The 25,138-nt window shown below is 49.6% G+C and overlaps 1 protein-coding gene across 7 annotated transcripts in view; it reads right to left on the bottom strand.

Moving 5' to 3' along the window:
• Positions 1–25,138, bottom strand: part of PAX5 (paired box 5) — a 142,005-nt gene that overhangs the window by 66,875 nt on the left and 49,992 nt on the right. For 6 of the 7 annotated variants that reach the window (XM_076362178.1, XM_076362181.1, XM_076362180.1 and 3 more), the window contains one exon: positions 21,010–21,185. In XM_076362178.1, coding sequence (XP_076218293.1) covers positions 21,010–21,185 — 176 coding nt within the window. Of the gene's footprint in view, positions 1–2,004; positions 2,062–21,009; positions 21,186–25,138 lie in introns of all 7 variants that reach the window. The other variant, XM_076362177.1, reaches the window with a different exon arrangement.

Genomic DNA, 25,138 nt, shown 5'->3' with positions numbered 1-25,138 from the left:
CAGTGCAGCAGAGGAAAAAGCTGTCCTTGTGCACTGCTGTTTGGTATTTCTGATGTCTGGAGAAGAGCACACACCACTGCCTGGGGAAGAATGCCTTATTTCACCCCTGTTGCTCTAAGAAAGCCATAATTGCACCGTATCCAGACTAGAAAATCTCTTTGTATCTTCCCGGGGCACACCAATCCACCAGTCCCTACGGGCAGGGTGTGAACATGGCTTCCAGCTTACAAAGGGGGAGCTGGCCACTTGTAGTCTGGGAGGAAGCATCCAGCTGTGCCACAGGCTGGGTCACACGCCGGGCTGGGGTAGAGGGTGCACATCCAAACCCCACTGCCAAAAGCGGCTTTTGGGGCTGCTGCTCCTCGCACAAACCCAACCGGGACCAGTCTGAGCCCCTGCCTGCAAACCCCAGACATGGGAGTCCAGAGCAGGCTGCAGATGTTGAAACACCACAGCTTGCTCCCCTTCTGGGGTCCAAGGAACTGACCTAGGAGGAAGCAGGACCAGGTCCCATCTCTTCACTGTAACAATCTGGAAGCACCACGTCAACGAACCACAAGTTTGGCCCTTCAAGCTCGGAGGGATTGACCAGTTTCAGTGTCAGAAGCAAGCAGCTATCAGGGTGTAGCACACCCCACCAGGGGCCAGGACGGTGGTACCCCGTGCTCATTCATGTCACCCCGCTGCAGGGAGATAGAGTGATGTGCAGTGGCATGGCCCTCCCACAGGCAGCGCTGCCCCATCTCACCAGCCTGCAGCGGCATGGCCCCAAACCACAGAACCACTTCTGCGGACCAGAGGGACTGGAAGCATTACGGCTGCCCAGCACAGTGTGGAGGGAGAGCCCACGGCCAGGCAGAACTGCTGCAGGGCTCTAGGAGACAGGGGCATCAGAAATGGAGATTTGGGGTCCCTCTCCGCCTTTGGTCCTAGTAGCTTGCTGCAGACAGGAGCTGCACCTCTTTTGTGATGGCCCAGCAACTTTTCCCAGAGGTAAGAATAGTGGGATTTTCAGGGATTTTCCAGCCGCTTCCCTGTTCCCATGGCAAAACTGTGCCCACATCCCTCCTCAAAGCCACCAGCAATTGGCCACCAGCAGCAGCGCCAACCATGCACCGACCACCATCACTGCTCCCAGCACCCAGGCGGAGCAAGCCCGGGCTGAGGGGCAGCCTCGGCAGCTGCCAACACTCCACCTCCTCACACAGTCCTGGTGGAGGAGTGAGCCCCCATGTCACACCCACCTCTGCGGTCACAGCTCCCACTGCAAAGCAGCGGGGAAACGGCCAGGGCCGGCACCAGGCTGGTGCAGCGGCAGTGAAATACTGCACAGCCAAGAGATGGGACTGCGCCAGGCTATGGCCGGCGCTTGGCTGCGAGCAGAGAAGAAAATGTACCGCTGCCAACGGTGAGGTGCTGCAGGGAGGCAAGGGTCAGCAGAAGGCATATTCTGGCCCCCAAGGAGCAAGGAGCTGGGGGTGCAGAGCAGAAGAACCTCCACCCCCGAACCGACCAGCAGGTGCTGTCTACAGCCCTCCTCACCCCCGTGCAGTGGCCGGAGGATCACAGCACCCCCTGAAGAAGCAGCAAGCCTTGCTGGTGCTGTGGGTTCACAGTGCCGGGTGTTCACCCACTCACGAGGGGCACAGTGGCGTCCCCTCTTCCCACTCCCCCCAGGCAGAGCTTGTCCTTCCAGACACCCTGTCCAGAGATGAGAGGAAACCCCATGGGGAGGCAGCACTCGTGGAGCAGGCCATCACCTCGCAGCCCCATTGAGACCCTCCTGCTGACCCTCCCCAGGAGCCTCTCCAGCCGCTCGGGGGAGGGCAGCAGAAGAGGTCTCAGATTTGGCTCCTCCACCGGCAAGCTGGCACCACTGCCAGCAAGGAGCAGCCTGGGATGGCCAGGCACAGCCAGGGGTCCCTCTCCGCGCAGCGAGAAGCCCGACCTGCTGCTCGGTAGGTGAAAAAGCAAGAGTCGGGTGTTCAGTACCCTAGAAATTACCTGAAAAATGACTGCCTGCGGTTGTACCACGCACTGTCTCATCAGCATGGAGCACCACTGCCATAGCATGGAGGAGAGAAAACACAGACACATGAAATGAGGAATATAAAAGGAGAGACCGAGAAGGACAAACCAAAAGGAGGGGCAAGACGGGGTCTCGTGTGCTCTCCCTGCCCCATCCCACTCGGCTCGGGTGGACGGGACCTGGGTGCCTGGCAGGGGGCTGGGGCTGGGCCCCCCCAGCAGGCACAGCGCCCAGCAGGGGAGCAGCTGGGGTGGGGAGGAGAGGGGTGGTCTCTGCGTGCCCATGGGCAGCAGCACACCCCCTCTCACAGGCAGCGGGGTCTGCATGGTCCTTCCCCTGACAGCCTTCGCTGCAAAGTGGAAACAGGAAGGTTTCTATGCTGGCAGAAGTTTCACATTCACCTCCACTGCAAAAGCTTTATTTCTGAATATTAACCCCCGGGGCAGGGGAGGTGATGGGCAGATGGAAGGAAAAAGGGTGCAGGAGTGTTTCGGTACCGTTTTCAAACCATTTACGTAGTGTGGCAGGAGACAGGCTCTGCCGTCTCCTGCTGCACTACACTGAATTGACAAGACAGCCCATCACCAGCTTCACCCCGTGCTTTTCCTAGCAAAGATTCCTGAACGTAACCCACCTAAAGGTCCACCCACCCTACATGTACAGCAATTTTCTCTTTGAGATTTACCTGGAATTGTAACCCAAAGTGGCAGGCAAAGATGGACGTACAGTGGGGAACAAGACTGCTCCCTAAAACAGCCTGGTTCTGGGGTGCTGGCGTGGGAAACTCAGGGAGGCCCCATGGGCTGGGATGAGCCCTGTGGCAGCGCTGCGACCCGGGCGGTGTGAGACAAATGCATCCCCCTCCTGCCCCATCCCTTTTCTGGGGTGCAGACCCCACACTCCTCTCGAGAGACCGCACCAAGAAATGACAGAAAAGAGGCGTCTGCTGCATGGGGCAAGTGGCCATTGAAAGGAGCCAGCTGGCGCCCGGTGGGACTTGCACATGTTGCTTTTTGCATCTGCTCAGTTTTTCAAATCACACCTGCAAAACACCACACGGGCATGAAATGACGCCTCTCGCGCCCTCCTGCTGCTGGCATGGCCGCCCCCGGACCCACGGCGCTGCTCAGGATGCAGCAGCAGCAGCAGTACGACAGGGGCTTGGACCATCAGAGCAACGTGCCAACTTGGGGCTTTGGGACTTGGTCTGCTCCTGCACGGACTGCGTGCACTGCCTTCCCTTCCAGAAAGTGCACAGAAACAGTGCACTGAGCACCTTCACTGCCAAAACCAACGCTTCTCCGCTTTTAAGCCAGAGAGACATTAATCTTAGGTCTCCAAAAGGCGCAGTGTTGTCCCCCAGGTCACGACCACCAAACCCCCTGCTTACCCCTCATGGCAGCAGCAAGCCAGAGCTCATACTTAGTATCTCCAAGTCATCGCATCGCAATACTTTAAAATCAATAAATAAAGGCAGAAGTGGCACACACCAGGCAGGCTGTCCACGGACACCCCCACCTCAGCCTGACAAAGGGAAGAAATTTGTAACATTAGATATGGTTCGGAGAGCTTAATCCAAAGCAGCTCTAATTAATCTCCCCAGGCTTTCAGAAACCCAGTGCCACTCGCAGCTGCACGGGCACCAGTGCTGCTCCGTCTGAAATTTTATGGGAATGGAAAATCCATCCTAACGCCCTCCTCCTCAGCTGCCTCGGATCCAGACGGGAAAGGCATCCGAAAACCTATATGTCAAAGCCTCGCCGCTGCCACCCACCAGCCACCCCTCCATTTCATAATTCACATGACATTCCCTGCGCTGCCCACCACAGCCACCAAAACCAATTCTGCTTTGGAGTAAAAGCTATTTACACAGCTCGTTGGGGCCGAACCCCAGTTTCTCTTTGTTTTCAGCAACATTGGGCTCTTTGCTGTCTCACGGGGCATGGAAGTTTGATTTTAGTGGTACAACCTTTTTCCCTCAGTTTACATTGAGTATTTCTGAATCTCCCTTTCACAAAACATATATATTTTTAAAAAATTAACAGCTGTCCTTCATTTTAGCCCAGATCCAATTAGGATTGTGCACATCCCCAGAGATTCCTCTGAAGATAGCGGGAATTATCTAGTGCACCCTGTCATGAACACATTTACCCTCATACGCCACAATAACTGACCTGTTTTTGACCCAATCTTCAGATTATTTGTATGTAGGAAATGACATGCTACATTTTACATTTCCACGGTGCAATCCATAAGCAGACACAGCCGTTCTCAGATTTTCCAAAGGGATCCCCAAATCCAATCTAAATGCCTAGAATTTACCTGTTGTTTTTCTTTTATACATATAAATAGCTGCATTTCCATTCACTCTTTGTTTCTCATTTTCATTTTGTTCTAATATCTGTATGTAAATGTCTGAAAATAGCATCTGTAATTGAAGATTATGAAGTATAGCCAGCTCCTGACAGGCTGCTAAGGAAGATGGATTATCCTCATTTTTCTGTAAATTTTGTCAATTTTGGAATTCATAAGCTATCAACACTGATCAAAATGTGACCGCACAGCTGTGTCAAAGCGGACGGCATGGTGGTGGTGGCGCGGCTGCCAAGGAGGACGGCTCTCCCCAGCCGCCTGGCCGGGGGCACGCACTGCGGGAATCCTTCCTGGCTGCTCCCGGTATCTACATTCCGCCCCCCCTCGCCCAAAAAAAATTTCAAATAAATAAATTGAAAGTACTCAAATTCTCTAGTGCGCCGATTCACATCACAAAGCATAATTTATTGCATGTTCTCCCTTTTTATTTATCCCTAAGTAGTAAACACGATTTCCATTCAGGGGGTTCGTTATGTTCCACTCCTACCAGACAATCACAGCACACTTGAGGCAATTGTTTAGCCTCTTCCTCTCAATTTTCCCATTACTGGGAGTAAGTACTGTTGGGACTCTTTAATAGCCCGACTGCAGCCCATATCAATAACAGATGAGGTTTAATCGTCCAACACAAAAATTATTTAGGCTCAGTAAGGACATTCAATGTCATTTGCATAATGGCATTTCTATCCTGAGCACCTAACCCATCGTGCATAAACAAGGCCCTGGGACCATAAATAATAATAAATCATGACGTCCATGCTCCTCTTGCTGTAATAGGAGCCTCTCTTTGTAGAAATTATTTCAGCAGGAAATGGGCACTGTAATTTTAAAGACATGTGGCATTGCACAGACCAGTAAATCACACCCGTGCGCACACACACGCACACGCACACTCCAGCGAGGCTGCCCATGGTGAACAAAACCCCACGAAACAGCAGCACAGAAAACAGGCCACGCTTGCCACTGAAATCATCCCTTTTTTTATGATTATTATTATTATTATTTCTTAGTCAGAGCTAGCAGACTAAATAAAAGCAAGGTCTGAATTGTGTGCATGGTGTCTGAGCATGTGTATGGGGGGACGATGGACCCGTAAGTCTGCCAAATCCCCGCCTGGCCATCCCTCGCACCCGCAGCCCTTGAACCTCTCCTGGACGGTCTGGTGGGAAGAAAGCAAAGACCTGCAGACACTTGCAGGTGTTTTCCAGCCAAGCTTTTCACCAGCCATTGCAATCCCAGGCTGGGGCAGAGGAGGCCAGCAGACTCTCTTCCTCTGGTTTGTAAGCAGAAGCCTCCAGAGAAAATCCTGATAAGGCCAGCCCAAGGGAAGTAAACGGACACATGCAGCCTGGTGAGCTAAGGTGGCTTTCCACTTTTCAGCCTCATCAGGCCAGTAGCAAGTGCCTGGATGAACAGCGGCAGCACAGTGGTGGTGAGAGCCGACCTCTGCTTTTGCCAGGATTGGCAAGTTTCATCATCACACATTTATCCTCAACAGCTCCTTCCTCTCTCAGTATGAACACTGCCCTGTTTCCTCCAGGACACAAAATGAAACGACGACTCACCCCAGCTTCCACCCACCTTCGTCAGCACTGCCCAGGCTCCAGGCTCGCCAGGCGTGCTTTCACAGCCCCTGCAAGGGCTCTTCCCTGTCATTTCCATGCCACAACCTCCCAGTTCAGTCTACTGAGGCATGCAGAAATAGCACAACAAATTTTGCAGGAGCCTCCTCCCAGTGCCGGCATTGCACGGCCATCCTGACTGCTGCACCACAGCCAGCCGCAGAGGCGTCTCCTCCCCAAAACAGCATCTCCCCCGGCCCCCTCCAACTTCTCCTCTCCCAGCCCTCCTCTTCTCCTCCCCACCCTGCGGCAGTCCCTCAGTTGCTCCTCTCCATCCTTTCCCATGGATTCACGCAGGGTGTTTCTCCTCTCCCCCTCCTTCCCACACTCTCCTCCCTGCAGCTCCTCTCACCCCAGCACGAACTGACCTGCCAGCAGCCTCCACCGTCCCATGCGCAACACTAAAAAAAGGGGCACCCAGTTGAAATAAAGCGTAACACACCCAGTTAAAATAAAGCATAACACATCCCACCCTGGTGAAAAGAGCAGTTTGCTTTTTGCAAACCCAGTACCTAATCACTTTATGCCACTCATTGTCACAAGTCATTGCTAAAACACGCTGTTCTCAGAACAGGAACTGGACACTTTCACCCCCAACCATAACAATTTCAGCCATAGGAGGAGGGAAAATGGATGATCCTCCATCACAGTGGCTCCACTGCTTCCAGTGAAGCACCTGGCACGGGTAAGCAGGGAAGAAAACGCAACCAGTAGCACAGTCAAGCATTTTCCTACAGAGAAATGCGAAGCAGAACTATGAAGGCACACTGGGAATGTGCATGAAGTTTACATTAATATTGCCGTATCTTTTTAATCCATCCTACTGACAGCTCTTGACACTTGAGAAGTCTTGTGCACATTTGGAAGAACAACATTTGTATTTCTGTAACGCTTTCAGGTGAACTATCTCAAGGTATTTCACAAACGCCGTCTGAGAATCCTTTCATCATACTCTATATCATATTATGCATTGTGCCCAATAAACCGGTTTCAAAGCAGTACCCCATGGCAAAATACCCCAGGCAGCATTTACCACGGACCAAGCCTCCCAGGTAGCCAAAGCCCCAGCAGCTGCTGCCAACTCTGGGTGCACCAAATCTCTACCCAGATGAAAGACAACAGAGAAAGCCACAGAGTTTGCTGTGGTTTTTGGTGTGTTGCAAAGTCAAAGCTGAACAAATCCATATAAACTCCCGAATTTCAGGCCACTTTCAAAGCTGGACACAAACACACATTCTTCGTTTTCCAAAAGACTTTCACTCTTCCTGTTGGTGTCCCTGGGAGCCAGGTGAACCTATGGGGATCAGGAGTCTTCTGTTTTCCATTTTGGGGGTAGCAGCTTTCCCTACAATACTGAGTTTCCCGTCAAATCCCCAATGTGGAACTGACCTCATCAAAAAACCCAAATACACAAACATATTTTTCCAAAGTTTTTCTTTCATTTCTTCACCTGTACCCAAGACTGGAATGGGAAGGGCCACAAAATGGCAAGACAGTTTTCACTACAATGTGTTTCTAGAAAAGCCAGAAATATAAGGATAAACATTGTTCTTGGAAGATTTACAAAGCACTTTCCAGTTACAAGTCCTCGGGGGTGTGGGGTTAGGGAGGCAGCAGGTACCAAACTCCATGGGGAACAACCTGTGCTCTGACAGAGGGCAACGGGACTACCCCAGGCTTGGATCCCTTAACCAGAGTGTTTTGTGCAGCAAACAAGACGTGCCAGGTAGCGCTTTGGGGGATGCAGAGGTGTGGAGACCTTCCTTCCCCTTCGCACATTCTGCAGGCATGCTCCATGTGAATGGAAACCCTTGGCAGGGGAAAATCCGTGGAATGATGTGGTGCTTTCTTTGATGGGACATTCACTAAGGATTAATGGGCACTGAACCCCACTCACCTCATGGGGTAAATCTTCAGCTGTTTTTCCCCTTTGCTAATTAGCTGAGACCCGCTGACAACCAAACCCGACCAGCAGCAGGTCCAGAGTGTAGAGGCTTTGGGACAGGAGGCTGGAGACCAGGGCAGGACAGCATCACCCACCTCAGAGACACCCGCTTCCACATTGAAACACCCCGTCCACCCTGCCTGCAATGCAGGGCAGGGAAACAGGCTCCTCAGCTTCAGAAAAAACACTGAGAAACATCAGAAATTATCTGCACACAGGTATAGAAAACGAAGCAAAACAGAGGCAGGCTGACCAATGAGTGTGGTACCTATACCTATAGGGTGCTGGTTCCAGGTAAAGAGACTCTGTCCGGTGACACCCACAGCCTGTCGCTGCTGGAGGCTCTGCACCTCCTCGCTATTGTGAAAGGCTCCAGCAAGGGACCTTCTACGCAGAAAAATCATCAAAGACGACAGGTTTCAGTGAAACATTTCAGTTTTTATCAAAACATTCTCTGTTGGAAAGACAGGTTCAGCCAGACACACTGCTGTTGTAATAATCATCATTTTGCTGCTAAAACATCAGCTGCGCTGGAGATGCCCAGGCGCTGCACACGCAGTAAAACTTCACAACGAGAAAACAGCATCAGACAGCCAGAAGGGAACACACTGCTGGTATGACCCGAGCATCTCTCCCACCTGGACAGCCATCCCGGTTCTTATGCCAGAAGTGTATCTGGGGTCATATTTTCAAACTTGTCTCTACAGTCACAAGAACCAGAGAGCAACCGTTTGCCTGAACAAAAATACAGACGTGGGGTCTGTGACTTCAGCAAAAACTCCCACTGGTGTGAGGCCTCACAACTTGGCAATGCTTGAAAACCACTCATCAGGCACATAATCTGATGACAATTTCTTGTGTACCTTAATTTTATCTGTTACTTAATCATGTGTTTTAATTATTTAGAGAGGTCCTAATAACTGGTCAAACACTTTTAGCCAAACACAGCATCTGACAAGTGCAGTTTCTCTGCCTGGCTCCACTCCGCAGCTCCCATTTCGGAAAGGCACCTGTTGCCTCCAGCACCTCGTTCTCTCCCAGCCCTCCAGGTATGTCTCTGAATGCGACTTGTCTGGACTGACTCAGACCTCAGGTCAGCTCTGAGCCTGGAGGGGACTTCTGCAGCACGGAGAATGAACAGAGGAAACCCCCGCGTCTCCAAGGTTTCCCTTATTCAATTATGTTTTCAAGGTGAGAGGAGCAGGGCTGAAACCATCCCCCTACATGTTAAGCTGTTCTCTTAGCATGAGTTTCCTTCCTTTCAGATTTAATTATTTTTTTCATTTCAGCAAATTCTGCTGCCATCACATTTTTAAGCAGCCACTGTTCATATGAGCAGAGAGGAATTTTGAAACTAGCCCTTTTTTCTGGAAGTGGCTTAGCTCCACAATTGCTTTTTGTCATCATACAACCACTTCTGCAGGTTGTTTCATTCAATCTCTTCCTAAACAAATGGTAATCCAAAACTATGGCATTCTTCTGAAAACCCAGTATCTGCACTGAGCAAGTTGCTTAGGTTCCTGGGCGCTTCATCCCAGACAGCTCTCCATCTCATCCTGCACACTGTGTGAACCGGGAGCTGCTCTCCCACCCCAACCACACTTTTCACATTTTCCATTGCAACTGTACAAAAGTTTCCCTAAGTCACATCGTAACACTTGGAATGAACAGCAGGTAGCTGGACATCAAGGTTGTAGGATAATTCAGGTTGGAAGGAAGCTCCAGAGGTCCCTCAAAGTAGGGCCAGCTCGCTCAGGGCTTTATCCAGCTAGGTCTTGAAAACCACCATGGATGGAGACTGCACAACTTGTGAGGGCAACCTCTGCCCTGCCTGACTGTCGTCGGGGGGAAGAAGCACTCCCTTGGACCCTGCAGAGCCTCTCCTGTGTCAGCTCATGCCCGTCTCTTGTACTCTCACCGTGCACCACCGTGAAGAGTTTGGCTCCTTCTAAGGTGCTTTAGCACATCAAGACCTCCAGCTATTCACTAGCTGTGTAGGGAGCATACTTTGAGAAACCCATCTTTGTTGATTAAAGTGATGGACAGATTTAGAGAAAGCCTACAGAATGAGTGTAAAACAGCAGTGATTTCCAAACCAAAGGGTGGAAATTGTATTTGAAACTATTCAAAGCCTGCGGGATCCAGACGTTTACCGGGGACTAAGAAGAGAAGTCTTGTTCCATTCTTCAAATGCTGGTGCAAGCCCTTCCCCTCAAATATAATGTGAGCAGGCCAGGCATTAAACAGATCAATGGGCAAGTGTGTTTACTCACAGATTTGTCTCTCCCTCTCCTGCAGGGCTAACACAGATATAAGGAGGTCGGTCAATTTTGCTATGACATAATCTTGGCCGACCAGTGCCATTACATGACATTGTCTTTTTCCACAAGAAAACCAGCTTCAGGATGATTCCAGATCTATTTTCCTATGTAAGTGGAGCATCACATACATACACACTGTAAAGTGCATGGATGACTCCCCTGTTATTTTTCAAAGGGACAAAGACTACATGAGCAATTATAATTCTACTCATCTTACTCATATATTATGCTTTGATGTGATATTGAAAATCTGACGGGTGGCCAGTATATCACTGCTCTCCTTCAGCTCTCGGACAGAGTCCACTGTTTGACTGGCTACTGTCTGTGACTTTTTCTGTAATGACGGATTTTCCATTAGCTGTCTGCTGGTGACGTGAAACCTTGAAAGGAAGACTCCACTGAAGACAAAGCTGTGGGTTTTTGTTTAAAACTTGCTGATGTGACAGACCTGAGTTATCTCTCTAAACTGAAAAAAAATTAGCTATATATTGCAAAACACATGATGAACAAAGAGATACAATTACTCAAAGCCAGCTCCCAAATTGCAAGGAAATGTGGACGCTTTTGGCAAGATAACAAGAGGGGAAAGCTTTTCTTAAATTTCCCCTCTCTGTACCACACTTACGGAAGCCATGGCGAGTCTCCTGGAGGAGATCACCCATTGCCTTTGCAGGACTTTGTGTTCCGTTGTCATCACTAACCTCTGGGTGTAAAGCTGGTGTAAAGTGCTGAGATGAAACTTGGTGACTGGCAAAGCATCCCCTGCCAGCGTTACCCAACAGAAATGGTGCTAAGGTTGCAATTCCCAAACAGTTTCCCCAGACCCTTGGGGAAAAAGCACACCACACTCCTCCTCGAGGGCATTTCAGTCCCTGAAGAGCCCCCAGCCACGCCTGAACACCGGGGAGCTGGTCTGCCATTGCAGGCACTGGAGCTCGGCTCCCACAGGCTCAGCCGCGTGCGTGCACCAGAGCGCTGGGAGCGTCACCGGGATGCCGGCGCCAGCAGCTGGTGACACACCGGCCATGGTGCCCTTGGCGCTGCCAGCTGCACCGCACGTCACTGACACCCCCTCTGCATGAGCCTGTGCACAACCTGGGAGCCTGCCCGGCACAAAAAACATCCCCCACTGCATCCATATAGAGCAAAGAGAAAAGAGACAAGGACAAAGGAGATGTCAGAACTCAAGACACAGCAATGCTGGCCTTTCCTTTAACTCGGGAATTTGTATTTTCACATATGGTCATATCTGAGAGCAGTCAGGAGGAAAAAAGGGGCTACTAAAAACCAGGAATGCACTGCAATTCCTGAAGGCGTTGTCCACCTTGGTATTTTGGGATTCCCCCTCCCTGCTGGGGCAAGGGAAGGAGGTGACAAGGACTCCTCCAGGTAGGAAACGGACCCACGCTCTGCCCCACCGGAGCCAGATGTGGTCCCCAGGCAAAGCCATGCGAGCAAGGAGACAATTCCCAGCAAGCCCAATGCGGCAGACTCGGAGGGCAGCAGCATCAGCAGAAACCCAGGCCATTACTGGGGCCTCTCCAACGAAGTAACAGGCACTGGGAGAGCTCTAGTCTTTCAAATACATCCTGAAATCCCTGAGACCCAGGCACTGCTGCTCTCCCCCGCTTGGTTTCATTGCACTGATTTGGCCACAGGTTGCTGGGAGGAGAGGGGAGAAGTAGGCATGGTCCAGTGTCTCTTTTTACTTGCTTTTTGGTCTGTTTCTTCAGACTCTGACTCACTGCAGCCTGGTTGAGACAGAGAGACTCAGAAGGACAAGAAACAGCCTGTGGGTTTTTCTTACACGATGACAAGTAACTCTACTGCTGTACTTTGCCAGCACAGCAGGGTCAGTGCAGTGAAACCCCGGCTCCATCCTCCAGCAGCAGCTTCTCTTTGACCGGGCAGCGCTGCCAAGGCATTGCACGCTGGGCACCGCGGACCCCTGGAAACACTCCCTATCGTCTCTTGGAAAATTTTGCAGGAGAAATCCTGACCCCAGGCTGCCCATTGCTTCCAGACAAACTGGGAAAACTGGTCACCACCTGCTCCCCATGGGGAGGGACCCACAGGAAGGGGGATCAAGCTCAGCTGGGGGCACGGGGTATCCCTGGGTCTGCCTGGACGAGACAGCAGGCATCCCTTGGGTTATCCCACCTGCGTTTCTTCCCGTCTCTTTTTCTTACTCAAAGACCAGATGTTTTAATTCCAGCCCTTGCTCGCATAGACACCCCCAGGTGTCCATGCAAGCTGCAGGGTGCTCTTTGCAAAGATGATGCTGATGCAGAGAGACATTAGCAGGATACACGGCTCCTATCATGGTGCTTCCACAGAAAACTCCCCACCACCACAGCCCCACTGTCACACAAAATACCAGGTGTCATACAACACAGTCTGACTGTCACCACCCAACATGACATGTCACAACAAGGCAGCACACGCAGGGAATTTTGTGCAGTCTTCAGAAGCTCATGCACAAAAAAACGCTTGTAAGGGAGGGCAGAGAAGCAAGGATGCAAATGGGAGGTGTTGGCCCAAGGAGCTGTGCTTTCTGCTGCTATTCTAAAAGAAAAGTCTTTCTACTCATAGAAGTTGCTTTTCAGCAGCAAGAAACACCATGGCAGGTTTCTCATCTCCTTCTTGACCCTAAAAGAGAGCAAAGCCTAAAGAGAAGGTCATGCATCCCCTTCCCAAGCAGCACGATGGAAGGATGGAGGGCTCAGACATGAGACTCTGTCCCAAGGAGGCTTCAGCCTCTCTGCGGCACCATAGAGAAGGCACTGCCTACAGCTGCTCTCTCTTGATCTGCACTGCAGGTGAAACCCCTTTCCTCTCACCAGCCTTTACTTGTCTTCTTCATCCAGACAGCAAGAACTTCGGGGACATCACTCTCCCCTAGACAGCCAGTGCACAAAGCTCTTAGCCCCGTGCTGCCTGTTTGGTCCTCCCAGTACCACTGTAATGCAAATAAGCAATAATCACGGTGATGGTGAACAGGAATAGGGATCCCACACAAAGTCTCATGTGCTGAAGGCTCAGCCTCCAGAAGCCATGGGCAGTTCAGAGCTCTGAGCTCCCCAGAGCATCTGGGGGATCTTGGCGGATGGAGGAGCTCTACCTGACACCTCTGCAGAATAACCCTGTTATTTCGCCAGGAGGTGATGGCTCCCCGTGAACCGGAGGCTGCAGTTAGCAGCATTGTCTTGGGGTTTGAAGGGCTTTGTGCACAGAGCAGCTCTTGTACAGCCACCTCATGCAGGGAAAATGGGGTAAGTGCAACTGTGGCCTCCGAAGAGCTGCTATTCCTTCCCAGTGAAATGCCCTGTGTTACAGCTCAGCATTGGTCCTCTCCAGTCTTTTCCTAACCTCCTTAAATTTTGCCATTATTTAAAGGTACTACTTAGCAAGAAAAAATATTTTCTCCTTCTGAGTAGCCTCTGACTCCCTCAAAGGACACTCTCCCCATCTCTGCCTGTGTTAATCACCAGCCGGCAGGGACGGGCAGCACCAGGAGCGAGTACATCTCCGCAGCACACACGTGCTCCCTGGGATGCAAGCACCCCGTTCCTACACCACCCAAGCACCCTGTCATGGCTTATCTTGCAGATCAGCAGCAAAGTCCCACACTCAGGGAATCAACAGAACAACTGCGGCAAAGGGCCAGTGCTGTATCCCACCGAGTGGCAAAAGTACAGCAGGGTCATCCCAGAGGGGGAGAGCACCAAAATCCCCTCCAGCCCCCAGCAGGCTCCATCTCCTCCATCCGCACGTGGGGGCACCACACCCCGCTCCCACCCGAGCACGGCGAAGGCAGATGGGCAGGCGGCAAGTGGCCGAGTCGCGGCTGCCCTGGCCCGCGTTGCTGCCCGGGAAGGGATGCGTTCCCTTACGGGTAGTGGGGGAAGGAAGGAGCTCTGCACAGCTTAACCCCCCTGCAGCCCCCGCGTGGGGCAGGGGTCATGGACGCCTGTGCTCCCAGCTGCTGTCCCTCCGCCACCCTGCCTGCCCAGACCCCGTGCCCTTTCCATTCGGTAGGGGTATTGATCTGCTGGCAGCAATGGGCTGGATAATTAGCCAGGAATTAGGGTTTCTATTACAGCCAGGAGGCTGCCCCAGCTGATTTATCACCTGAATAATTTACTGTGATTGAAAGGAAATTAAAATGAACTCCATTTGACAACTGTGCGCTTTTATGGGCTTTAGTGAAGACTCAAAAGCCAAATTAATAGCCTGGTATTGTTTAATAGTCTACTGAGAGTAAATATGGGAAGGTTTTTCCTCTCCTGATGTGCTCTCTTAGGCTGGATTTTAGAGCTGTTTTTTTTCCCCTCCCACCAATAAAGCCACAGACTGGGTAAGAGGAGGTTTCAGCTGGAAGAGGCGCAGATGTAAAAACCACAGAACCGCCCTTGCTCCCTGCTCCTCTCCACACTGCCAACGCTTGCCCTCACCTGCCCATTTCTGCAGGCAGAGGGGCTTACAGTGCCAGGAAAATGGGGGTGAGCAGGCAGCACCCACCAGCTGCCCCCGGCCAGCACCGGCACCGGCACCGGCAGTGGGGGCAGCCCATCCAGCTGACCCTGGCCAACCTCCACCGGCGTGGGATGAGGGACTGGCTGCCAGCAGGGAGGAACGCAGGACAGCACGGGGGTAACGCAGCCACCCGCAAAGTCATCCCGCACCCTGCGACCCCCAGTCGCCGTGTCCACCCCCTGCCACCCCAGCAGAGCCAAGGGTGTGTTCTGCCGCTGCACAGGGTGCCAAGCCCAGCACAGGCACGCCTTCCCGCCCAGCTGCCTGCCTGCCTCCTGCCTGCACACGAGGAGCTGTCTGCAGAGCTGGCAGATCAATGCTGAACTCCACTTTTCCTTCTCCTTTGTCTTTTTTCTTGCTTTTTTTTTTTCCAATTTTAGCATTTGTGTCCATTTGTCAAGCCATGTGTTGTTGTCTTGTTTTCCTTTTTAACTTGCTCTTCATTTACCACACCCTGTTACACAAGTCATGGGTAAAAGCTTACATTTACATGCCTAGATCACTTCTGCAGGTGGCAGATCAAGCAAAGATTTGAGTCTGGACGTTCAAATATAGCCATGGGTTAGTGCCATAATTTTCACTGTTACAGGACAACATAAAGTTTTGGGAAGATACAAGCAAATATTAGCTCTGTATTTCTCATTGCAAGTCTAGGGTATTTTAAGAAGATCCTCAGCAGCCACTGTCTGCCAAAAGGTACTGTCCCTCAGGAAAAAACATATTATTCACACAAACAGAAAAATGAGTCACATTTTCTGGCTTTAACTGACTTTTTCTGACTTTTCTTTTATCTGACATATTTCTGACTTTCCCCTGTTACTCCTAAGATCAAACCCCAACGCTGTGAGGAGGACTGTACATCTCCGTGCTCTCAGGAGCTGCATTCCTGTGGACACACCATCCAACACAGCTCCTCACAGTGAAAAACAAACTTTTGTCTTTCCAAGCTGGCAAATACTTGGCCAGATAACAGTAAAACTTGAAGATTTTCAAAAGGACTTACGCCCCTCTCTTGGTCAGTTCAGAGAACTCCTTCATCGCAACTCTCTCTGAAACAGAGGGCAATTGGGTTTTAACTTTGTGCAATTTTTCCAATTTTTTTCAACTTGTTAGTAATTTTTTGGGTTCATTAGTTATCCAAATTTCATCTGCCTGTGCTTATCTCCAGATCCAAACTTATCTGCACTGCATGTCATGAATACATATATTAGTATATATTTGCCAGGTTACTGGTTTCTACCTAAGCCCAGAATATCTACATTTTATCCAGAAATGAATCCGAGAACAAATATTCATTTAGGTCTAGCTAAAAGCAATGGGAAAGCATCAGCAAGGGCCTGGGAATTATCTGCTATTAGTGGCAAGCAGTTCTCTTCTAAGTTGGTGACCTACATAGTGTTGAATCTGGTCACATCATGTTATGCCTCATTATGGCCCTGATCTAAAGTCTATTGAAGTCAATAGAAATATTCCTCTTGGCTTCAATGAGTATTCGATTGGACCCATGTGTGAAGCTGAAAATACAAGAGAATCCATTTCTGTTGTGGACAGAAATCCAGCATAGATAATTCTCTTGTTTATTCTGAAGAAATTAATGCACTGCCTCTCCTGTCGAGCCGATCCTGCTGTATATCCTTCATCCCACAGTTTTCCCCCGTAGAGGCATTAATCCCGCTCTCACAGCCACCAAAAGCACATTGGTCTGTGAGCCCCAGTCTTGTCTCCTCCACCCGTCCAGTCTACCATGCCTGAAGCCCCTTGGCTGGCAGCTGTTTCCCAGGTCTTGAATTCCAGGAACATCTCCTGTCCATGCTTTAACTGGCGAATGCGTTTGAGTCAATGGTTCACACAACCGAGGCCGCGGGCTCGGCCATCCCAAGACGGCTTCCCCAGGGAGCTGGGGAGAGCTCCTCCATCCTTCTGGCTGGAATCGCAGGAAGCCACCAGAGGACAAACAGCCTCACAGCCACACAGAAGGGTTTGCTGAGTACAGCCAGCACCTCCAGTTCCTCCAGCTGGATGCTCCTAATGGAAAATTATGCCACTTGGTGTAGCAGCTCTGTGCATAGGAAGGACATGGGATGAGTGCCAGTTCTGGATAAAATCTGAATTGTCGGTGCAGCAACAACGAAAGGTGGGGTTTTGCCTGTGACAGGGGCAAGGCGGGAGTACGGTGGTCCACCACGGACATAGCTGTACAGGACAACTCCAGGGCGGGCAGGCAGGCAAAAGCCGCTCCTTGTGTCAGCACAGCTTTGCTCCAAGGGAAGTCTGGATGTCGGCTGTGCAAGCAACATGAACAGCCTTCCCCATGGGCAGTGGGACTGCACGGCAGAGCCGACACAACGGGAAGCAGCAGGGCCCATACCCACACACACATGTCAAAAGGCACAGAGAGGAGAACAGGAGCTGCTGCCAGTCCGGGAGGCAGATGCTGTGAAGACTTTCCTTCTCCGGAACCTGAGGATTACGTGACATTCAAGCCATAGGCTTTGTCCTAGCCAATGAAAGAGCTGCACGGTGCTCGTGGCCAGCAGCCATGAGCAGAACGGCAGTGCAATGGTGATGTTGCAAACACACTGCTATGTGCATTTCAAAATCTGTGCCCAGAAATATGCGAAATCAGTTTTCCACGAACATCTGCAGCCAGTGCAAATCAATCACAGGCTGTTTGCAAAAAATGAGCACAAAAGGCCACAAACACGAAGGAGAAGAATTCATTTTATACATGGATTCATGTTTATAGCGGTTTTCTATCGGGGGGAGGTGGGCCAGGGTGCTTCTAGAGTACTGACTTTATGCCTTGATTACTCCCCCATAACATACAGACATGAGAGGACTTGGCTCCGTTTGCACAGCCAACCCTCAGCCTCAGGCTTCCCAGCTCCCAGCTGCTGTACTTCACCTGCCATTGAACATTTCTTACGCTCTACATGTGCCGGTATCACATACCTGTGCTGCAGAGTACACACCTATGCATGCACAGCTGCACCACCGGGCATTAGGTGGCAAAATGAGGCCCATAATAGAGGATGCCTTACTTCTGCCCTCTGATGCACACAGTCTGACACAGTCTTTGATTATACGAACCCATGGTGGGATCGCTGCCTCACCCAGTGCATGCAGTGGGCGCTGTTTCTGAACAAAGGACTGATATTTTATTTTCCTGTCATTGTCCAGCGGTTGCCTTCCCTCTCAGCATTGTATGAGCCCTTCCCCAAAAACAAATATTCATTCCCTGCCTATAGAAGGCACAGCTTACAGCAGATGTGAAAACTCAAGATGATGCTTGTCAAGAGCACAACATATTTTGAGGTCACAAATAACTTACGAGTCTCCATTTTATACAGGTGAACTGAGGAAAACATTAAAGATGGAAAAGTAAAGGAAATAGACTGGAAGCACTCAAAGTAAAGGGTTTGACAGCAGTGAGCAAGCACTCCCACACAGTCCATCAACACGTCTACCTATGTGAGGGGCAATGTACACTTTCCAACAGGCAAGCCCAAATTTTGTCCAGAAAATGCATCTGGAGGACTTTGGGCAGCTGGAGCCAGCCTTCAGCTGGGGACCGAGCATGCTGAGGTTGCAAACACTTTGCTGTGCAGAAGGGACCACACCACAACTCACCATGACCAAGGGTCTGTTCCCAGCGCACTTAGGAGGCACAAAACAGGGAGAAAAAGGAACTTCCTTGTCTAGAGAATAGCAATTCTTCCAGTAAAATACCTGGAGCACTCCTCAGGTGAACAGCGCAGGGACATCAACAAATTTTTGTGCCCAAGTAAGATTAGTGATATTCAGCTGGCTGCTGCTGGACCATGTTTCTAATAAATTAGATAAGCAGTGGGTTAGCAGCTCCTACTAGACTTCTCCCCACATCTTGTCTCTATGGGAAGGAGCATCTTTTCCTTGTGTTCCTCTACAGAAGTAGCTCAGGACTCCACACACCCGTTGCTGACTTAGCTCCTAATGCATGGCTCTGGGCTCAGTGGCACTCTGGACAGCCAGATGCCGGAGGCAGGTCTTGGTTTACTACAACAGTCTATTCCAGGGACAACTCTGGTTTTCCAAGTCACATCATTAATATTCTCAGTATTTCTTTCTCATTTATTTTTTTTGGCCTTACTAATTGATCCACACAGCTTCTCTGCTTTGGTTAAGTATGACAGCTTTGCTTGACTCGCCAAAGAGGTAAAACATGACTGCTTTGGTAAGCAGTGGAGTTCATACTGCATCCTTGTGAACCAGAGCTAATCATACAGATCACATGCGTTCATGTTGAAAGTTACACTTTACATGGCACCAGAAAGAAGAACCAAACAGCCACGAGCCCTTAACCATGGCCCAGCCTTCCAACAGCAAATGACAATGCTCCAACCTACATACAAACAACTACAAACTCCATTTGTAATTAAACTTAAATATGCCTAGGCAAGGCGGTTCTGCTAAGCATCTTTTGACCATCATAATATCACATTTCCCAGCATCTGTTTGACTTCCCAGAGCATGCAGAGAGTACCCTGTTAACCAGATTAATAGGGGCATATCTCCAATCTTAACTCTCTGGCGGCACAGCCATTCTAGTCACAGCTCTTACGTGGACCCAGGGAGATCCTTGTTCCACCAACAGCCAAATATCCCATATTTGACAATCAGGATAACACTTCAGCAATACCCTCATTCAATTCTCCCGTTCTTCCTATTAAACCAGCAAAAGCTTATCTCTGGATAAACGTTCACTGCTAGACTGTCTCCCTTGAGCTACAGTGACATGACTCAGAGACTTCAGAACACAGAAATGAAGAAACGATCCTCTTCCATCACCACTCTCTTTGTAATGACTTTTTTGGTGTACAAAAGTTAAAGAGGGACAGATCTAACACCACACAATTTCTAAGTGACCAACACTGAAAAGGCTGGCTGCAGGAGTGGGTGCAGTGCCTGTCCTCTCCAGTATCACCGGTGTTCAGATGGGATAACCACCATCTAGTGGTACGTGAAGGCCATTTCACCTTCCAGAGACACCGCTTGTTTGGCTTTCCAAACAAGTTTTTAAAAAAATCAAATTGACCTCAGCATCTTCCTCATCTTTTTCCAGCTTGAGTTCAGATCTGCAGAGTTCCTCAGCAAATACAAACCGGGGAAACAACAAAACCAGCAGAAGCTGGTGAAAAGCAAATGGGTCTATGAATGAAATAACTATTGACAGATGTGAGCTTAAAGGCATGAGAAATTTCTACTCTACCATATGACTTTCAGCATAAGTAAGTAATTTTTCAAAAAATTTATACCAATACATATTCCTTAACTGGAGCCATGAAGGTAGTAGGCTGCCATGAGATAATCCCTAGTGGCCCTCTAATGTATAGATTCCTCCAAGGGAAATGAGTGGTTGTCTGCAGTTTGAGAAGTCCATCCACCTTGCTAAAAAGCAGGTCTAATATTAAGAACACTGAAGATTAATGGCCAAATACATCATTAAGTAGCAAGCTAGACTGATACTGCTGCTGACAACAGTATATTCATTTCTACCTCCCCCTCAGCAGCTAAATTAAGGCTGACGCCCAAGAAGAAGAAGAACACAGAGAGACATAGCTCATCAGTTTTTGCATGTGCTTCTGTATTGCGCCTGCAAAAATTGAACCTTCCCAAAAAATTAGTGCCAAGTCCTTCTCAAACACACTGCTAATCTGTAGGTGTAACTAATTTACCTTCACATACTAATTGGGCGTTTCTTTCAGCAAATGGCCAATTACATGCCTAATAAGCCATTTCTGGATACAAAAGTCTAATTTGTGTGCACAATCATGCTAACTATGAAGCAAAATTAGGCATTAGGTTTTGCAAGTCTTCTCCTTGTTACCTGCATAGCCTGCTTTTGATCTAACAAAAGCACCAGAAGCCATGATGCTCTTCAAGCACTCGTTTGATGTAACCGGCCCAGATCAGGTGTCACTTCATACTCAAACACTTGCTAATGTTTACACAACAAGTGTTTTCCTTCATTTTTTAATACTCAGACTTTTATGGCTAACGTGCACTTGACTGAAGAGCTTGATACAACACCTGTTTCTCCATGCTTTTCTACTGAGACTCTGAGAAGTGTTTGGTGATGTCCACCAAGCAGACCTCTGCCAGCAGAACGCATATCCGGAAAACACTGAATGTTTGCAATAGTACCTGCTCTGGTTTGATGGGCTCAGTTGTTGTGAAAATGTCGGAATAATGTTGCCTCTCGAAGACTCGATCCAACACTTCTAGCTGCTGCTGGGTGAAAAGGTCTCCTCGCATCTGTTTCCGAAGAAAATCTCTGCCTGGGAGAGAATGGCCATTTGGTACTGGAGATTCCTGAATACCTTTCAAAGAGGAGAGAGAAGACAGAGAATAAGTAGGTATCACAATGATGAGACCTACAGAGGAATGTCTCATTTCATCCCTTGCACAGATGTGGGTACCGGTGTTGTGACACCATGAGGACTCTTTGGTAGGAGGTTACAAGCAAGACACATATTGCCAGAAGATGCACTGACCGGTATTCCATTACAGCCAACCCTCAACACAATTTACCATTAATGGTTTCACACATAATTTAAAGGCAGGACAAAGGATAATGGTCACATCTTTGCTCATATCACTTTTACTGCACTACCTGAAAACCTGTGTGGTTCACAGTCTGGATGCAGGAGGACACGGGAGGATAAGTACACCACCTGATGCTACAGTCACAGTCAACTTGGGTCAGCTCCAGCAGATCTGCTTTGCCCAGTCACCACCCATACGCTTCACCCCCTTCCTGCGGTACCTCAAGTCTTGCTCAGCGCCATCCTGTGCCAACCTCTGAGCTATAGTGTGCTCATGTTGGGAAGCAGGGACTCTCCGTCCAGCACCACCTCCCGCTGGCAGCAGCTAGCCAGACAACCTCCAAAACACAGGCACTACCTGTGCCATACTGAGATGGGATGTCCCTGGGGCTCAGAGTTACCACTGCAACACCCTCAGAAAGGTCTGATCTGGTGCACTGTCCTGGCACTGCGATTTCACTTTGTATTTCTTAAGCTTATTGGCATGATGAAAGCCTGGGCTCCAAGGCACGTTTTTCTCTCTCTCCCCGTTGGCGGAGATTTTTAGCAGAAGTCGTAAGTGACTGCCCATGGCTGAAAAGAAAGTTTGAGAAATGTTTAGATTGGCAGTTTGAAGAGACTCCTGCAATACAGGGGCTTGTTTCGATTTGCTTTTTGCAGATTCACAGTGGTTCACTACTTTTCCTTCACCTGTCAGTGCTAGAAATGTATCTTTTATGCACTGAAAGCTGAGGTCTGCAGTATTCCCAGGACTCCAGGAGGTGGAACTCCAAGAACAACAGTAAATATCAGATTTCTTCTCCAGACGGCAACACCACACTAGACACAGGGAGGAAATGTTTTAAAAATAGAATCTCGCTGCCAAGATAGTTTTGAGGAGCAGAATTCAAATGCATCCTTAACAACAAGATTTTCATGAGTGTTGCAGTGGTTTACTGTCCAAGTAGTCTGCAGAGGAATAACATCACTCAGACCTTCTCTGGTATATTCTGCATCAAGTTTTTTGACGGCAAGGATCAGAGGCCATCTGTGCAAAGACACCCTGCTGCTGTAGACACCAGTTTTGTCCCCAGACATGTGCTGGCTATCAGTAACATGGGTGATGCCCGGCGGACAAGATTTTTCACAAAGGACTATTGATTCGAGATCATCCTTCAGGACAGCTGGATTTTGCAGAAAATGCTGTTTATCCAGAAAACCAGGCTGCTTTAGGACAGACCTCTCAAACTGGGGGACTGACACGCAGAAATATTTTTTCAACCTAGGTCACTCTCTAAAACAAACTGCTTACACTGAACAGGCGCTTGATGTTAGCAATTAATACTGGAAACTTCCTTCTAAATTTTAGTTCAGCAATTTAGGCAACAAACAGCTTTATATTTACCTGTTTAGACAAAGTGGTGCAACTTAAATCAAGAGTAGACAATGTTGGCTTTTGTAAAGTGCAAGGATCAGTTTATAGAATCACAAAATCATAGAATATCTTGAGTTGGAAGGGACCCGTAAGGATTATCCCACACAGGAAAAAAAAACTGAACCCGTCCTCTGAATAGGAAGTCTAAGCATGTGTACAGTGCTGTGAAAAAATACAAAGGCATGTGAGAGCAGTGTATCTTTAAATCTTTTTTTTTTTTAACTATTCTAAATCAAATAATATCTAATAGACCTAGTGCTGGGTTTAGTCAACCATAGCTTATAAAATTAAATTCTGGTTGCTAGCTGCATGGTAGCAAAAGGCCGGGGAGACCCTGTCTCTGGAGCACGGAAACTCTGGCTTTAAATTTCGGGTTAAACTAATGTTACTCACAATTTGGCATCAAAGTTAAAGCTTTATGCAGTTTTGGTCTAAAGGGGGTGATGAAAGGGAGTGAAATGATCCAAGACGTGGTATGACCTGGAAAATGTTCTTGGCGACGCCAGTACAGTTTGTGCATTGTTTATACACCCAGAGATCAGGTGTGTAATGAGACCCCATTGTATTTAAATATAGAGCAGCTGACTTGCGTTTCACCGGCAGCACTTGTATTACGGAGTGCAGCTCTGGATTTTTTTGGGGGTGAATAAGTTGGAAAAGAAGAGCCAGACGAAGGCAAACCCTGGCGCAGCAGCCTCAGCCAGGGACAGGCACCGGGGCCAAGCTGGGGGCAGAGTCGTGCTGGGAACTGGGCTCCCTCCCCCATCCAGGAGCACGATGTCCAGAGGCTCGGGACGGGCAAGGACAGAGACACCACCAAGTGCCCACGGTGTTGGCCTGGCCATGTCCATTCCCAGCTGCCCTTCCTCCAAGGGGCATCAAGGCAGGGGACCGCCCTGGGTGCCTGCCGCCAAAGCATCCCAAGAAATATGAGGAAGAGGAGATCCCCCTCTGCAACGGAAATCTGCAGACAAACACCGTACCAGAGAGACCTGGGAGCGAGCCAGCAGATGAGGTGCCTTGCTGCACAGCGCTGGGCGATATGGCAGGGGATGAAATCCCATGGAGATGGTGGTGGGGCTCTGGAGGGGTTTGGTCTCAAGGTCAGGATTTGGCACGGTGCTGGAAGCACTACCTGTGCAGCCAGCCAGAGAGGGCTGCCTCCCCACACCATCTGCACATCTCTGTTTGCTGCGGTCTCCACATGCCGTCCCGAGGACCTGAGATGGGATCAGCCTCAGAGCCGTGCTTCCCAGCGCAGCTTCCCATCTCTGTGCTGAGATGAAGGAGCAATGCACGCAGGGTTTGCTGCCGGGGAAGAACCCGGGCAGGAATACGGCAGGGCTGGGACCACCGGGATGGCTGTCACTGCCCAGAGGATCCAGCACCTTTGTGAGAGGAGTCTGGGAACTGCCCAAACTTGACTCACCCTCATTATTGCTCCCTCTGCGCATCCGGTGAATGAAGGGATAGCTTGTTCTTTTCCACTGTGCTTCCCAAACTCGAACTAATTGCAGGTAAGTGCTGCATTTCACTGCACAAGTAAAGGACTTTCTATATACTGCACATGACACCTGAAAGTTCATTAAGGTCTTTGGGATGCGTTTGGCTGTTAGACATTATATAAATGTGAGATAATTACCATTAGCATTATGCATTGTTTGAATACACCAGAATATCTTCGATAATTAAAATACGGTTGGCAGGTTTGAAACACTTTGGGTTATAAATAGGCTCCCGGGAGTGGTAAAAACATTTTTCATATAATCAATGCATCCACCTAGGAGGGTTATGTTTTGTTGACAGTAGCACTACGTGTGTACCTACCTACCCTGCAAAACAATTAGTTCCCAGTCCAATGGCATCTTTCCAGAAATGCTAATGAAGAGCACAGATATAATATCTCTTCTTAACGCAAAAGAGGACATTCTTCTCAGACAAATGTTTCATCTCTCATCTCTAGCAGATTACATAGACAGGACAAGATGGTGCCGTTAGACCTCAACTTTCTGAACTACCTCGGATGCAACACACTGCCCTCCCAGCACGAGACCAGAAGCACTGTGCCTCCTGGGGATGCGCTGGCAACCTGTGCGTCCAGATCTGCCCTGACGCCCCAGGGAGAGCCCATGCCTCCTGCTCTGCCGGCACCAAGCTCCAGCATGTGCCAGACCTGCTCCGGCTGCCTCCCCACCGGTCTGATCCAAGTCCCTCCCAGGCATCCAGCCCCTCTCTGGACACCGACTTGGCTCCTCTTAGGTGCGCACGGCTCAGCACATGATCCAGCTTGAGATCTGCAGCTGGAGGAGTCGCC

This window comes from Aptenodytes patagonicus, chromosome Z (assembly GCF_965638725.1).
Source record: "Aptenodytes patagonicus chromosome Z, bAptPat1.pri.cur, whole genome shotgun sequence".
In the NCBI taxonomy this organism is placed as follows: domain Eukaryota; kingdom Metazoa; phylum Chordata; class Aves; order Sphenisciformes; family Spheniscidae; genus Aptenodytes; species Aptenodytes patagonicus.
This window is presented reverse-complemented; position numbering and strand designations above follow the sequence as displayed.